Source organism: Harpia harpyja, chromosome 7, assembly GCF_026419915.1.
Source record: "Harpia harpyja isolate bHarHar1 chromosome 7, bHarHar1 primary haplotype, whole genome shotgun sequence".
NCBI classification, from domain to species: Eukaryota; Metazoa; Chordata; class Aves; order Accipitriformes; family Accipitridae; genus Harpia; species Harpia harpyja.
In genome coordinates, this window is record NC_068946.1 from 43,833,036 (window position 1) to 43,849,991 (window position 16,956).

Below are 16,956 nucleotides of genomic sequence, written 5' to 3' on the forward strand. Positions count from 1 at the left end.
TTACATTTACCCTGCAAAGATAATGCTGCTGTAAAGTCAAGCTTTTTTCTGCTAAAAAGTTATTCCAGGCAGTTTTAAAAGGTTTCTTAAAATATGTGGGTTACATTTATTCTCTAGCATGTAGAGCTGAGCCTGTGACAGTCAGTGTATCTGGGTCTATGTATGAAACAGCACGGAAAGGCCAGTGCACACCAGTTAAAACACTGTAAAATGTATCCAGAATTTACTTCTTGCAAGACGAGGCAGCAGGGGGCAAAGGCCTATGGTAAATTTTTTATTGACCTTCATGAGCAGCCATCCACAACGCTATCACCAATGTCCAGAGCTTTGGCTCAACCTTTACTGCACCCTTCCATTCACCAGTTCACATCTCCATTTTAATCTCCTCCTAACTCTGAGAGAGAAGGGGACAGTCTTTTGGCTTAAAATTTCCTGTGTCTCACTTTAGGCCAAAGGACATTTTTGTTGTTGCTTGAAATCTGAAGTAGTTTTGAATTCTAAAAAGGTATCTTTACCTTTCGCAAAAACAAACAAAAAAGCATCAGGTTTCTTCCATTCAGAGCTAATTCATTTAATATACACTGAATAAATAAAAAACAAGCTGTTAGTATGTCCAAAAAATGACTGCATAAACATAGCATTTTTTCCAAGTGGGAGAGAATTAGTTTGAAAGTAAAGATGAGATATTTCAGACAGGGGTGTCTCTACGTCAGCTTTTACATTCACATTTATTCTGTGCTCCAAAGTCCATGGAAGTCAGTGGAAAGCATCTGCTGGCTTTAACAGGTGTTCGTTCAAGATGAGAGGTAGAAGTAGCAGAGCAAATTGATACAGGAACAGCCACCACCCATCCTGGGCATGCTGTAAATGTATTTGGCTGGAAATGTTATCAAACACCAGAGGAGGCAATGATACAGGTATCTCATGGAGTTGTCTTGTTTCTTGTTTTGCTGTGTGGACTTTGGCCCATCACTTCTTTCTGGACCTGGGTGAGAAAGAGTGTTACCATCTCTTAGTAGTATTCAAGGGAAAGAAACTGAAGGTAAAAAAGGTCTCCATCTGAGGTAGAGAGGCATAGAGAAATTAATTTTAAAAACTGAAATGCTGCTAGATGAATGGAATTAATTTTAAAATAATTTCCTACTTTTATTTCAGTGTGTGACTTTTTAAAATTCATTTTAACCCGTAATGATTTTAGGTTTCTGAACAAAACATCTTTTAGAACAACAATGGAAAAATACCAGACTTTTTCCTTCTGATAGTGTTGAAGGGGGTACTCTGGGAGTTTGGAAACTTCCCCCAACATATTTCTAAACATTAAAAAGTCTTGAAACGCACCCTGTTCATTTTGATAAGTCAGCATTTTTGAAGGGATGATCAGTGAGGGAGCACTAGCGATAAATCCTCCCGAGGCTCTCTGTCTCTGTGTCTGAAAAATGGATCCTGCCTTCATTTACTTCTCTGGGCACAGTCACTGCTGAAGAAGTTGTATGTGGTTTTTCCTTTGAAACATCACTGGACCTCAGGCAACAGAGGATTTTGCTTACGTATTCGAGTGGCTGTCAGTCAGCTCATATTGAACACCTTGCCTATGTGTACAACTACACTAATGCTTATCTTCACTGCTGCCTGGTATCATTGAACGTTCATGCTCAGTGTCCTCAGATCAGGGGATTAGGTCAGGCCAATTTTATTATTAAGAACAATCCCAGTGCTGCTAATCTGCTTTTGAATAATAAATTTGAAAAGATTCCCCCTTCCTCAATGCACTGATGAGCACTTCTTCATTTGGTTAAACTCCTTTTCCGTTTCCCAGATGCTTCTCTTCCTGGGTACCTTGGGCAGGCTGTCATTGAGAAGAGAGGAATTTTTCATCCATAGCACGATTTTAGGTCACAGCTCTCCCTGGAAGCCCGCAAGACGTAAGAGGCTTTTGTGTAAAGCATGAGCCCAACATATTGGATCTGCTATCAAACATTTTAGATAGCCCACGGTACTCGCAAGATCTAAATTAGAGCGGACGCTAACGTAATGCATATTACTGGTTTTGGGCTGGAGAATTCCCAGGCCAGCTTGCAAATCTGACAGCTTCCAGCAGAGTTTTACATCAGGAAAAAATGACGTACCTGTGTGCAGCAGGGAGGGGTGCCCACGTTGGTTGCACTGCCAAAACCCAGGTTTCTGTTGGACAACAGGACTTCTTCCCTCTGTAAATTAATGGCAACCAATGGCTGAACCAGCACTGTGGACATAAATCATGGGAAGGAACAGCGAGAAATGAGTACAAGGCTTTTCTTTCTATTTAGTAATTTATCAAGGGAAGTGGCACATTAATAAACAGATCTCCCTTGAGGTGTGGGAGTAACAGAGATAAATATGACTGTCAAATCTGGCCTGCTTCCTTCTGTTAGAGAAGGAGGAGACTGCGGGAATGCAAATGCAGAAAACAATATCTATATCTGGAAAGACGCATATTATTTGTAGGACAGAAACACTGACAACTCTGCTGAGATGGAGCCTCATCGCACTTGGTGCAATACATACAGTATAAAACACAAACCCTATCTAAAGGAGCTCATCTAAATAGATGGCGCTAGGAAATAGGGACACAGAAAGAAGCAGCAACTTGCTCAAGGAGGTATGGCTGGGGAAGACTTGCAACAACACCCAGGTCTTTCCAGGTTGTGGCCCATGTATTGAATCAAGAAGTCTTATGGCCGGGGCTGGGGGGGGAAGTTTAATTAGTTCAAATCAATTACATTACATTAATATGTTGTGGACAGAGCACAGTTTTGACTATTATGATCTAGACCCAAGCAACCCTCATGTTGCTTGGTCCAGGGCTCTGGCAGGGCCCAGATTTCATGAACCAGATGTGAAGTTTGGGAATGCTCCACTCCAGCCTTTAGGTAGGGCCAGCCTTTGCTGAGGGAAGTTCATTTGCTCATTTTGGCTTTGTGTCCATAGTGCCTCTACAAACCAGCTGCTACTTTTCCAGCTCCCAAGGTAAGTGCCACTCACCACAGCAGAACAGGGCTGGAGTCTGCCAGCTGCAAACGTTAGGAAAGTTTGAGTCTAGTCCCTCCAAATCATGGGACAGCTTTAACACTCGGGAGGTTATTTTTATGGACAACTGCTGCTCTTTCTGTTTGCTACCTGATCCTTCAGTCACGTTTTCTAGCATGTCCCTGCCTCGTGAGGCTGCAAAATGTAGTTATACAAAATACTGTAAGAAGGTGTTCAGCATATATGCAACAACCTGATTTTTAGGAGAAATTCCCAATATTGTCAGTATTGCAGTAAAGGCATTGCAGCTAGCAACCCCTGAAGCTTCTTAGGTGTGGGACAAAAGTCACAAAAGTGCTTGGTTCAAGTACTAACTTAGCCTTGGACTTCCAGTGGGACCTTGGGCAAGTCATTTGTCTTGTGCAACAGGGGACATTATGGGTAATAAGGAGATGGTGGTGCTAAAACCCGTTGATTACACAGCACCCAGGCATGGTAATGACAGAGCCACTTAGGTACACGGGTGAGTCACGAGGAGACTAGGAGACTGCAACCCAGCCAGCCACTGGTCTCAGGGAAATGTTGACACAAACTTCTGTGAGCCAACACAAATCAAAGAACCATTTGGTCATGCTGGCAGGATATATTTTACCTCCTTGTACATCCCATTCACCCTCTCACATACCAGCACTGTCGTCAGGACAGAAAGTTTATGCTCTTGCAAAGTGCTGGGCTTGTGTTTGGTGATATGCAACCAAAATCAGTCCCTCCAACCAACTAGAGGAATATAGCTCATATTGCCTGTCTGGGCAAGTTACTGTTTTATTCACCATGTTTAATAAGATATACCCACAGCAAGCTTTCTGGGGAGACCACCGCTGGAAAAGCCGGGTAGTAATACAGTGCCGCACTCATCGAGGGAAGGAGCTGGAGCAGCTGAGCCTTCCTGCACCCTTGGGTGGATGACAGGGATTACCAGCCAGACCCCATGGCTGAGTGGCATATTTTACCCTTAGAAATCTTTTTTTCAAAGATAAGTGACCTAAACGCTGCTCTCATTGCTTTGGAGGGATGAGCCATTCCAGCCAGGGCTAGGGCTCAGGCAGGCTTTGGATCTGGTGCCCTGGTATCAGGGAATGTTGTGATATGGCCCATGCCCAGCTCCCGTCCGTGCCACCTCGGAGAGTTGCAGGTGGGTTGGGCCTGGACAAGTTTCCTCTTGATGAAGTCAGTCGTTCCAGTTAGCAGTGCCGAAATGCTGGGGGAAGCCAAATTCATACAGTAGTAACTCTCCATGAATTGCAGATCCACAAACGGGACTGGCAGGGTTGGAAATGACTTCATGCCCGAATGATTGACAATTGCTAATAGGGTCCAGGCACTGGCAGGTCCCCTCGGAGGGGGAGAGCTTGAACTTTGTGCCTAGGCTGCCAAATTGGTTTTCTTAAAACTCTTAATTTACTTTCGGGGCTCCTGGATCCTCGCCTCCTTCGTTAATTGGATGGGCAGCATTGTGCTCGCCCTCGTTTGGTTTCCGCTCCCTCCGCACTCAAGCACACACACCATTTCCAAGGGTTGCCCCGGCTCTGACGTGCGGCTCTTCTGGCCCGCTGCTCCTGCCACCGAGTCAACGGGGATGGCTGCGCTCATGGAAGCCTTGCAGGGCCTTTTCCCTTTTAATTTTAAGTTAACTTAGCGCCAATGAAAGGGGGTGATGGACAAGCTTCTGTTTATTCCCCAAGGAGGGTGAAGCAAGCGGGCATTGGTGGTGTTGCCTGACCCCTGTCATTCAGCACCCAGCAGAGAGGAAACCTCCTGTCAAAGTGCAGCTGGTCCCCGCGCTGCTCCTGGCTCCTGAACATTCCACAGCAGTCACAAGTGCAGCGGGTCTCAGCATCTCCTGCCCCCCCCGAAGGAAGGAAGCAGCCCGCTGGTTTTGTCTGACAAAGTCTCTCTTTCCTCCAGTGTCCCGGTTTTCGAGTCCGCGGGTGACTCCGAGATTAAGCCGAAAACGAGCCCTGTCTATCTCCCCACTGTCTGATGCCAGCATTGATCTCCAGACGATGATCAGGACCTCCCCAAACTCTCTTGTGGCGTATATCAACAACTCCAGAAGCAGTTCAGCGGCGAGTGGCTCCTATGGCCATTTATCTGCCGGGACAATCAGGTAAAGCTCTGGGACCGGCTCCATTCAGCTGCATAACCATCCCCGCAAAAGGAGGGGGGATCCTCCAGCAAGGGAGACCTTCCCTTCCTTGCAACCTCTGCTTTTGTGCTTTGGGGCTGTGTAGTGTATTAAATCAAAGCCCCCATCTGGTTTTGCATGTGGAAGGGTACTTTGTGGCATAGGCGGGGCGGGAGGTTGCTGGATTGGGATTATTGGTTACCAGTTTCCAGTACTTACAGTATGATTGTGCCTCCCTGCAAGCAGAAACAGAGAATAAATTCGTCTAACAAAATGCTCATTGTGAGCAGTTGGACTGGTTAAGAAACCCTCTGATTTAAGAGATTGCCCCAAAGTATTCTCCAAATTATTGGCCCACGTTCTTAAAAAAAATGTTATCTGGGCGGATTGAAGAGCTAAATTCTAAAAACATATTTAAAACAAATCTAAGCCCTTGAGTAAAGTTTTGTTCAAATCTTAATTAAAAAGCACTTACACTAGGCAGCTCACTGTTGCCAATTCCTGCCGTGATTGCTTCACCCAAGTTTCACAATGTTATTATTCTTTTTATTACTTAACTGTTAAAAATGTTAGCTCTAATTAACACTGATGTTGCAAAGCGAGGGTTTATAAAGATCACGCACTCCTAAAATTTGTAGGGAAAAACAGAGATATTGCCATTAGTAACTATAACATTAATTTTATAAGTTACTTTATCTGGCAGCATCATTTAGAAATTGACTGTAAAATCAAACATAATGCTTACTTAAACAAATTGCAACTCCTTGTCTGGTAATCATATTTTTCTAGTCTTTTCACCTGTTGTCGTTAACTGGGCATACCTGTAGCATCTCATCTTGTACTCAGATTTTAAGTTTTTCAGGGTAACATCTGGTATTTTCAACAAATCAGTAGAGAGCAGTCAGGCCCAATGGTCAGCTGATGGCCTCCAAGGGAATGATCAAGTAATAATAAAGAATTTGAAACTCTTCTCAGTGTTCTAAAGGTGTATCTTAAATGTCAGGAATTGTAAAATGGGTTACATATATAACAGGATAACTGTCAGCAATTTGGGGTGAAAAGACTTTTGTTACTATTCTAACAATGTCTTAGTGACAGGAATGAAATCCTTTCTCACCCGCTCAGACCCAGATCCTAGTAGCACTTCAGAAAGTCATTTTTGGACTTTACTGTAACATAACAAAGCTGTGCAGCAGCCTGCCATCACACCTCATTTGCTGCAGCGCATATTTAACTCCCAGACCTCTTTTACACTGTAGTGATTTTTACCCTTTATTCTTTTGGTCAAGTTGTCATTAACTGGTTTGGAACTGAAATATTAATTCTATGGTCACCAGCAATAAGTATTTTCTCTAAAAGCAAAATCGGAAATGAAGCATGTTGCTAATTATGGCCCTGTTCTCTGAGCACTCACACTGTGGACAGTTTTAGTAATATGAGAGAAAATACCATGAGGGTAAAGGTTCAGGGCGGCCACCTCTTAAAGGTGGGAAATAATCAATTTTGGGGCTGAGAGTCTATGGTTTGTGCATCACCCACCCAGAGTACAGGGAGCAGAGCATCTCCCATGCTTCTCCATCTCTGCCAAGAGGGCTCACCCCAGGAGTGAACCCCTTCTTTCCAAAAGCAGAGCTTTGTTTTTAACGCTGTCGACTGCTGCATCCTGGCTCAGACCTGTTGCCCCCAAGCAGCCAGGAGCTGGTGGTGTTTCTGGTCACGGCCGACCTAGATTGGAGCTGAACCAGTGACCTACATATGAAGGGTGACATACTGCAGCAGTCTCCTGAGCCAGCACTCCCCTCACCTGAATGCAGAGTAAATTACATGGGTTTGGAGTATGTTAAATGGACAGTTATTCATCCCCCCTGTAATCTGTGCCAGGTCAGCCAGGTGATGCTGGTTTTTTATATCCGGGGTAGCATAACCCCAAGGTTGCGAGTCTGCAGAATAGGTCTGCCTGGGAAAACCCGGGAGCCTCAGGGGCTGCAAAGCCAGATGTGTCCATGTCCCATCCTTTTCTGTACTCTCTGCCAAGGGCTTTGGCTGTTTTTAAACATAGGAAGCAGAGGCACACACGAGATGAATCTGTCCTTGCAGTAAAGCAGGCTGTCAGGCTTATGGTGGCATTGAAGGCATCAAGCTGGGGCATTGCAACCTGTCTCCTGGAGTCTCCAGGAAGCCAAACTTGAATCAGTCGCAAGCTAACGTGAAAAATATTGTTTAAAATAACGCCTCATCATTTTTCCTCCTCCTATTGCTGCAGTCCGGCGTTCAGCTTCCCCCACCCCATTAACCCCGTGACGTACCAGCAGATCCTGTCCCAGCAGAGAGGCCTGAGCTCAGCCTTCGGACACACTCCTCCCCTCATACAGCCGTCCCCAACCTTCCCCCCGCGTCAGCATATGGCGGTCATCTCCGTCAACCCACCGCCGGCACAGATCAGCAGCAACAGCAACTGCATCTCTGACTCCAGCCAGGTAGGGACGGCCATCCTGGCTCTCTCCATGCATGGCACACAGGGAAAGGGAGGCACGTTCTCCGTGGGATGAGCACTGCCCTTCGTGGTGGCTGTGGGAGTTTTACTTGCTCTCTTTTTACTCACTCTCTCCCTTTACGTTGCTCTTTCTGCCTCCTGGCAAAGCTTTTCTGGACTAGTCACAGGCAAATTTTGTGCCCTCCCTTCCTTGCATGCACACACATACCTACCCATGCAGGAACCAAAGGCCTTGGTCCATCAAAGCATTGAACATGATACGCAGGGTCATCTCAGGCAGCAAATCTCCTTGAACATGTGTTATGTGCTATTGAAATCGAGGGAATTCAGCACATGCTGGAGTGTTTTGCCAGATAAACACCCGAGTACTGTGAACCAAGCTTCATCAGTTCCTTCACAGATCCCTCCTTCCTTTCTTCTACTGGTATGAACCATACCAATGGTCTTAAAACGCCTTATTCCCTTCCTCTTTAACAAATAAGTGCATCTTACCTAGGACCTCTAGCCATTTTACTTATAGTTCCATCTTTTTCAGTAGGTACTCTCTCAGTGTATCTCTGCTGTTGATTTTTACTGTTAAGGTTTGCAAAACCAAGGGCCAGATTTTGAAAACTGGGAATGCCATGATATGTATGAAATCCCACACCTCAAATGTGTCCTTGCAAATACCTGTGAGTTCACACAGGCACGTGCATGTATGCACAAGCCCTCCACATGCACAGGGTTAGTGAATATGTCTAGCACATTTTTAATCATTTTTCCTTCCCATTTTCATTCCTTGGAAGTTTAAATTGCAGTTGCTTTTCTCCCCAAAGACTTATTTCACCTCATTTCACACCCATTTCAAATTGTTGTTTTAGTTGTATCATACTGAACTTTTCAGACTGGTTTATTGTTTTAGGGTTTCTCATGGCTGCTGCACTGCAAACTCTGTTTGTTATTGAAGGTTATTTGATTGATCGGTTTTGTTTTCTTCTTACAAACTGGCTACCAAAATAATGTGGCTGGCAGGAGTTATGCCCCTGTTTAATAACTTGCAGGACCAATCTTGAGCAATTAGCAAGAGTCTATTTAAAATGTTAATGTTCCAATTTTATGCACATACAATGGGATGGTTTTTCTCATGAAGTTGTTCTCATTTTTTAAGAGCTTAGCAAAATATACACATAGCCTTTCATGCACCCAGCATGCCAGAGCCTTCGCATGTAACCAGAGCCCCCCACTCCCCCCAGGAATTCATTTTCTCAACAAATCATTTCATCGCATTGAGAAATAAAATCGTGGCTTGAGTGGGGGTTGCATAAGGTTTTGATGGCTTTGACAGCGACTGGATCACTCTGAAACGTAGCAGCAGCAACAAGGCCAATCTCACTGGTGAGCCTGCAGAAGCTGATGCTGCCCTTGATTCTTCCCTCTCTTCCATCTCTCTGCCTTGCACAAACCCACACAGACTAGTTTTCATGTGAAACCCGGGCCAGCAGCCCAATACCCTGTTGTCCCCGGCCACTCCTGAAGTTCAACCTTGACTGATTTTTAAGTTAATTTTTAATAAGGAGGTGGGCTGAAGTCTGCCTCTCCTCCCAAACCCCGGTGCCATATCTTGCCTGGTTTTCTTTCCTAGAGCAAGCAGAGCAGTGAGTCGGCCGTGAGCAGCACAGTCAATCCAGTAATTAACAAGCGCAGCAAAGTCAAGACTGAAGTCGAGGGCTTGCCCCCAGCGTCCCCAACCACACAGGTAACCTTCCTGGTGCAAGACGTCTTGTGGGGCCAAGGCAGCTAGCTGCTGGGTCTCGTTGTCTCTGGGAACGACACTCTTGGCACCTTTTGCTGCAGCTGGGAGCAAGGCATCAAAGTCTGCCAGGCAGGCGGGTGTCTTTTGGAGCATGAAGCCCGGCAAGGTACAGGGCGGAGCTGCAGTGACTGAGGGAAGCATTCGATGGGTGCTTGGGACTCAGCTTGCTGTTGCTGTGCTTGGATAGAAAAAAAGGAGGGAGGGAATATTTCAAGTGTGATAATTTAAAAATGATGTCTGAGTTTTCTGTGCTGATAAGCAAGCAGCATTAGTGTCTCAGAGCAAACATAGATTATGAGGGAATCTTGCATGTAGGTAGAAAACTTGCAAAAAAGGACGACTTCTTGATTCAACAAGGAATTGCTCCTAGAAACATCCTTTACACTGGTGACACAACATTTGACACCAAGAAGGGCCCAAAGGCCTTTGCTTTCTTTCCGGAGCTCTGTGATTGCAAACTGTTTAATGGCTGACAGTATCCATCTGACCGTCCTTTATCACAACTGTAAACTATCAGGAGTGCTCTGGGCACTTCATTTTCATGAAATATTAGGCCATGTTATTGTCAAGCAAATGGAAGAGTTGATGACAAATTTCTCCTTCTGCCCTGGTTCAGGAGCAGGTCTCAGCATGATGCATGGGGACAGCAACGTGTGCAGTCATCAGGGGGCTGGTAAAATTGATGAAGATAGCATATCAGGGAAAGATAAACATGCTGTAGTCAGCACGATTAGGGCAAAGAGGCACCTCTCTGGAGCTTTGAGTTTAGGAGTGCATCTACACACTGCTGCAAAAGCACATGCCCTGAAAAACCAATCTGGCCACCACCTGGCCTAATAAGGCCACGTGTTTATTTCTTGCAGCAAATGAAAAAAGATTTGAAAGCCATCACCTGTTTTCTCAAAGTATCTGTAGCAGAGGAGCTGTGGGACAGACAGCTGCTTGCTCAATGGCTATCATCCTCCGTTCTCCGCTCCAAGGTGAAGAGGTGTGCACCCAGTCGCAGGGAGTGCTTGGATAGCATCAGCCTGGCTCACCCCTGCAGCCCTGCCCCAGAGTTTCGTCCACTGGTCTTATGTGAAATAAGAATAAGCACTGAAAGAAGTGGGGGAGTAGTTTAAAGCGGTGCAAGAAGGTTTGATTAGAATAGCGAGGTGAAATTAAGAGAAGCAAAACGCACGCTGGTCGTCTAATAGTTCCTAATGAGGAGATCTCTGAAGTAATACCCCAAGGGAAATGTAGGCTTCACATCTTGCAGCATTTCAGTATTGACTGGGAAATTAGTGGAAAGTACCTTGTAAGAGACAGCCCATTCTTGGCAAGGAGGACAGGTTAAAAGACTAAACGTAGGGGGTGTCTCCTCTTCGGTTGGTCTAAGCAACAGCAACTTGTTAAATTTGGGGATTCCTGTTCTGCAGGAGACTGTGCTGAAAAGTTGAGTTACAGTCAGTTAATTATTGACTGATACATTTTTTGCAGAGTATGAAGCTCATCCATCCCCAAAAAAGCACGCATGTGTGTGTTTTGTTTTGGAAATGCTGTGCTGGAAACGCCTCATGTGAGTTGTGGTTTGGGTGTTTAAAATCCTTGGCCAGACAGCGTCTCCCACGATGGTTTGTGCTATAAAAAACGCAATCCAGACAAGATTTGTGGGACACAGTGGAGCACTAGGCATGAGGGACCTGAGTTACTGTACCCTTACGATACCACAATAGCTCCAGTAGAGATTCAGATTAACATTGAACTAGCCAGAAATGAAACAAGTCAATCCTCTTCAACAATTTAAAATGGTTTCAATTCCATTTTTTCCAACAGAAAGTATAAAAATTTTGGCAAAATAAGATTTTTAGTAGAAAATTTCACTTTTCCAGAGACCACAGTTTGCACGGAGAGAAATGTTTCAACAAGAATAATGTTCACAGCTCAACCAAATAGGAATTGCAGGAAAAAGAAGCTGCTGTTTGAACTTTCTCAGATTATTGCTCTGGGCTCTGATATAGTTTGAATCTCCAGAAGTCTTTCTGTAAATTACTACAGTTTCCTGTCCCAAGAGCCACCTTACAATATTTTTTTTTAAATTAAGAGCTAATTAAAACAAATCTCTTCCTCTCCATATCTAAATTTTTGAATTGAAAAGTCACAGCTGGCATGTATGTCATGAGCTAGTTAATGAAAATTGTTGAACTTTCATATAGTACATCCCACTTTGCAAGTCATATAATGCCATTAAGTCATTAATCATTGCAGCCCCTCAGTAGGCATTGGGAAGGTGTTGGTGGGGAAGGAGATGGCAGCCAGATAGGTCCGTTTGGGCAGGTCAGAGGCAGTTTGAGATGGGTCTGGCTGTGTCTACACACTTATGGGGCCAACTGGAGCACCACATCATGAGGAACAGTGTCTGATGTGGTCAGTCACCCCAGACGCTCCTGTCTAAAGCTGGCCTGGAGGCGGGATGCTCTGCACTGGGCAGTAGTAGTAATTGGGAGGAAAGGGAATGAAGGGGGTCAAAGCCTGCAGGGTTCTGTATTGTTAAATTCCCAAGCCAATATTGGCTGCTGATTGCCCTGTCTGTAGTGCAAGTGTCTGACGCACGCAGAGCCAACAGTTGTCCTTACCTCTAAATTGTACTAATTAGGTTGTATGTTATACTATTGAGTAGGTGCCGATGTTTTAATCCTCATAGCAGCCATAACAAAAATCTTCTGTGCTTCATTTAGCACTGAGGAGCTGGCTAGACAGAGAAGTTAAGGAGAGAGCTCACAGCGTGCCCAGCATTAAAGTAACTCATTTATGAGTCTGGAGCCCCTGGAGCTCTGCTCTGCAACCCACTCATCACCGGGTCTTGCTCAATCTTCCCAAATTTCCCTATCTCAGAGGAGTACTTTGAGGGCTTACCACTCTTTCCCTGTGGAGTATCCTGCAGGCATAAATCTTTGGGTAAGGGTTAGGTATAATTTTCTCATCTCTTGAAAGATGCAGAAAACAGGACCCCCCCCTCCCCAACCCATGTCAGGTGAGTGTGGTAATCACTAGCCTCTGACTGCAGTGTGGTTTCTTCATGCTCCCCACTCCCCCCAGATCAGAACTTTTTCTCCAGCAAAGAACACAACCGAAGGTCAAAAGCCAGCCTTTTCCTTTCTCCAGCCTTTCCTGGGACTGCCCATGACCTGGCTGGAGCCAGGCACTGCTGCGACCATGGCTTCGAGGTGTTTTGTGTCTTGTGATTAACTCTGATCCATTTCGACCAAAACTCTGTAACTCATTATTTCACAGTAATCAAGGATGTTATGTTGCCGCAATGAGCACAGTTTTGTGATCAGTTGATACCTGCCCTGTAATCTATGAGTGACGGAGGAATTCAGATGAAAGAAGTTCACCTTATACAATGTACCGTTGTGTGTTGCAGGAGCATCTGACAGACCTGAAAGAAGATCTAGATAAGGATGAATGTAAACAGGAGCCTGAGGTTATTTATGAGACGAACTGTCACTGGGAAGGGTGCACAAAGGAATATGACACTCAAGAGCAGCTCGTCCATGTGAGTAATGGTTGGGAGGAAACCCCAGCGATAAATTTGGGTTTCTGTGCACTTGTCCTCATTTTTTATCACTAGCTGCTGTACAGCCAGAGCTCACTCTGGGAGCTACTAAAGGTGCAAATCAGAGATATGGTGTGTAAACACTGCCAAAGCAGGTCGCTGCTCCCCAAGGAGTTCAGCTGCAAGAAGCTTCTCATAGATTATTTGATGTTGCTCTCTTCTCAGCTGCTGAGGCTGCAGTTTTGGTCTCCCTTGTGCACAACCCAATGACAGAAGGCTCTGTGCAGAGGACCTGATCAGAAAATGGGGAAGGGGGCTGAGCCCTTCCCTCTTTGCTGGCTGTATTTACTGAGCCTCCCCACGCACCTACACCAGCTATGGGCCAGGGATCACCCGTAATGTCCCCAGTCCTTGTCCAGGCCGTGAAAGCCTTTAATGCTGCTGTGACATGAGCTGTGGTGCCATATCACTTAGAGGCTGTTGACCTGCTCAGCATATCCCTCCCACAGAAACAGAGTGCTGCCAGAGTTTGGAGACATGCTCCACTGTCTCCATCAGAGCCCGAAATACAGGAAGCAGGTTGATTTTTTAAAAATTGGGAAATAGGGCTTCCATAATCACAGTGATGTCCCCAAACCAGTGTCAAAACTGCTCTCTGAAGCTTCCCCAAACCAAGTCATTAATCAGATTTTCAGTTCTAATTAATTCCAAGAGCCTTTCGTGTGCTTTGCTTCACCCGGGAATCCACCTTTTGGTTTCCTTTGGCTTCTTGGGTCAACAAATCCCTCAAACTCAGAGTGAATGCCTGTGAAATCAGACATGATCTGTGTCTGAGCCCCATCCTGCCCCAAGCCCAGCACCCTCCCAGGCCTCATTTTGGGTCTGTGGTGCGAGCCCCATTTGTTTGAAGCCAGCCCAGAGCTGCTGGGAATTCACCAGCCCCAGCAACCCTGCTGCTTGCAGCAAAATGTTGGATTGAGCAAATTTTGTGACAGGACCCTCTGTCTTATCCTTTCCCTTCAGCCTTTTGCTGCTTGCCTCAGCCGGGCTCCGAGCCTGCTAGGGGCCACCCTTGTGCGACTCACATGTAGCCCTCTTCCTGAGGGCTCATGTCTACTCTCACCCTTTTTTATATCTTCATTTTAGTCATCTTTAGGCACCACCAAGTAGGCATTAGTCTCCATTTCCCCAGGCTCCGCACACAAACATTATCTTAGCCCAGAGGGACCACGCTCTAAATGATAATTTGGGGCATGTGCTCTTCTTCCATCTAAGGCTAGTACCTGCCCACCTCTGCCAGAAGTCACTGGTTCAGTGCAACAAGTCCTTGAGTAGAGACAGATTTGGAAATAGTTTTCAGGGCCAGTTGAGTGATAAGGTTTTAATGGGTTGCACATTGCATGCCACGGGGCGTTGCTTTTCTGGGGTTAAACCACAGCAGCCCTGTCAGATGGGCTGGGCTCACATTTGTCCAGCAGTATTTGTGCGTTTCCTTCTCAGACGTAAGAAAAAATCTTTAACTCTGCCCAGAGCAAAGTGCAGGGCAGATCCAGGCAGCTCAGCACAATTTATTTCCAGAGAAAACCCAAAGAAAAATATCTGATGGAATGTCCAAGATTTTCCTAAATTTGGAATGTTATAAAAATGGAGGCTTCTGTACTAAGATTACTAGCAACATGGGGTTGTGGATTTGGGATGCCTAAAATACACATGCAAATGAAATACAGATGTTGTGGGCCAACTTCTGAGAAGATGGCATCCCACCGTGCATGGAAAAACTCTAGTTTGTGTGCAGAGCAAAGTACCTGGGCGTGCAGTGTCTGTTCTCCATACACAGTGGGCAATGCACTTGTGGGAGAAGTGCGTGTCAACGGCGAGCAGCAGGAGTAAGGACATAGTTTTGCAAGCACCACTGCTGCTCCCAGCCTCGAAGGTCACACTCAATTTGAGAGAAGCCCAAGCAAAGCCTCCAGCCAGGTGGGGTTTTGATGGGACTGTGGAGCCATAGCTGAAGTGTGGTGAGTTGTGCAACTGCTCCTCCACCGTGTGATGGGAAGCAGATGTTGCCCAGACAGTGAGTTCATAAGCCTAAAAGGGGGTTATAGTCCCCCTCCCATAAACCTATCTTCCTCTGGCCCAAGCGGGACCGAAAGGGCAAGCCTGTGCACTCCCCCACTCCTAGCACTGCCATGTGTAGTGTTGGTTGCAAGTCAGACTCCCACGCAAACAGAGCCAGGAGACATATCTTCCCAGTCTGGTTTGGATGTGGTTTAGCATGTCCATGGGTCTCCTGGGGGGTTCACCAGATTTCCACCATCTGAGGCTAAAATCTCACGCTGATGCCATGTTATAAAACCAGAACTGTAAGCAGCTGAGCTCCAAACCCATACGAAACCTCTCCCAAACTCAGCCGCCCCCAACCCTCCCAGCATGCAGCTTTGGGTCTCGGTGTTTACCCGCAGTGCCCAAGGGATGAGCTGAGGACCATGCACCTCCTCTTGCCCTTGGGTAGACCTGGTGCCCCAAGCAGCAGGTCCCTGTCCCCAGGATTGGGCCATGGCACACAGAATGCTGGGGTGGATTCAGCTAGGACTGTGAAGGTCAGTGATTCTGCGTTAATGCATTTTTGTGTCCTCGTGCTGCCTCACCACCCCAAGAAAGTCTCATCCAGAGCCGCAACATGCGTGCCTGGCCTTGGACAGGGGGACGAAGGCGGGGGCTGGAGAAAAATCTCAGCGCAAAAAAAACAAAACCCAAACCCAAAGTGGTTTATTTTAGGATTTCCTGTCAGTGAATGTCTGCTGAAAAACACAGGAGCGAGGACAGGCATTATTTTTGGCAGTGAGACCCCATTCAGAGAGACAAGGCTGCCGCGGGAACAGTGCTGCCGATGGGCTGGTCTCTGGCTCTGTTTATTTTCGGCAGGGCTTCATCTGCCCTGGGCTGGGAAAAAGCAACCCTCATCTTCCTCCCAGGGTGGACAAAGGCACCGTTCTGGGTCTGGCTTTTCAACGCCCCGGCACAGGATTTCACGGACCCGAGTAATTAGCAGTAACTGAGGCCACTGAGCTTTCCTTGGCGCATAGCTCGCAGATGCTGTCATTTCCTGCCAGCCGCCAGCACTGGACAGCAGGTGGATGTCTTAGGGCCGGTGTATGGGCTGGCGCACAAGTAGGCTTAGAATCATAGAATCATAGAAACATTGAGGTTGGAAAAGACCTTTAAGATCATCGAGTCCAACCGAGGCTTGTCTCCTCCTCTCCCCCATCCTCCAGCAGCACCCCAGGAAAGAGTCACAGCTGCGTAAATGCAGCACAGGAGGGTTCAGCAGAGACAAGTGAGAGGGCTTATTGCAAACCTCCAGTTTACAGATGCTTTGGACCCAGTACCCAGTGTGCTGGGTGCTGTGCGCCTTCTCCTGCAGGACACACCAGACCGCAGAGCTGGCTCCCGTGTCCCTGGTGTTATCTGTGCACCTGGGACCCAGGTGCAGTGCCTGACCGCAAGCACTGGGGAGGGAACGGCTGGCTTTCGGAGCACCATGCGTGCTTCGCTGGCATCAGCTTTTCCAGGAGTGACCTGCTTCTCCCTTCTCTCCTACCAGCACATCAACAACGATCACATCCATGGGGAGAAGAAGGAATTTGTCTGCCGCTGGCAGGACTGCACACGGGAGCAGAAGCCCTTCAAGGCTCAATACATGTTGGTGGTGCACATGCGAAGGCACACCGGAGAGAAGCCGCACAAGTGCACGGTGAGCTGGCAGGGACACATGGTGCATCTCAGCTTGGCAAGTGGGACTGGACTTTGGTGGTCACAAAAATGAGTGTGCAGACACAGGCATGGCTTCAAGCAGGGCTCTCCCAGGGTACCTGCTGGCACCCAGCTCTGGGCCAGTCCAGCTCTCTGTGTCCAGGTTATAGCTACTTGCAGGTTACAGC

The 16,956-nt window shown here is 46.7% G+C and overlaps 1 protein-coding gene across 2 annotated transcripts in view; it reads left to right on the forward strand.

The window, feature by feature from the left end:
- The window catches only part of GLI2 (GLI family zinc finger 2), a 200,837-nt gene that overhangs the window by 165,685 nt on the left and 18,196 nt on the right, over positions 1–16,956 (forward strand). For both annotated transcript variants that reach the window (XM_052793128.1, XM_052793129.1), the window contains 5 exons: positions 4,972–5,173; positions 7,455–7,668; positions 9,307–9,420; positions 12,884–13,015; positions 16,620–16,769. In XM_052793128.1, coding sequence (XP_052649088.1) covers positions 4,972–5,173; positions 7,455–7,668; positions 9,307–9,420; positions 12,884–13,015; positions 16,620–16,769 — 812 coding nt within the window. The remainder of the gene's footprint in view (positions 1–4,971; positions 5,174–7,454; positions 7,669–9,306; positions 9,421–12,883; positions 13,016–16,619; positions 16,770–16,956) is intronic.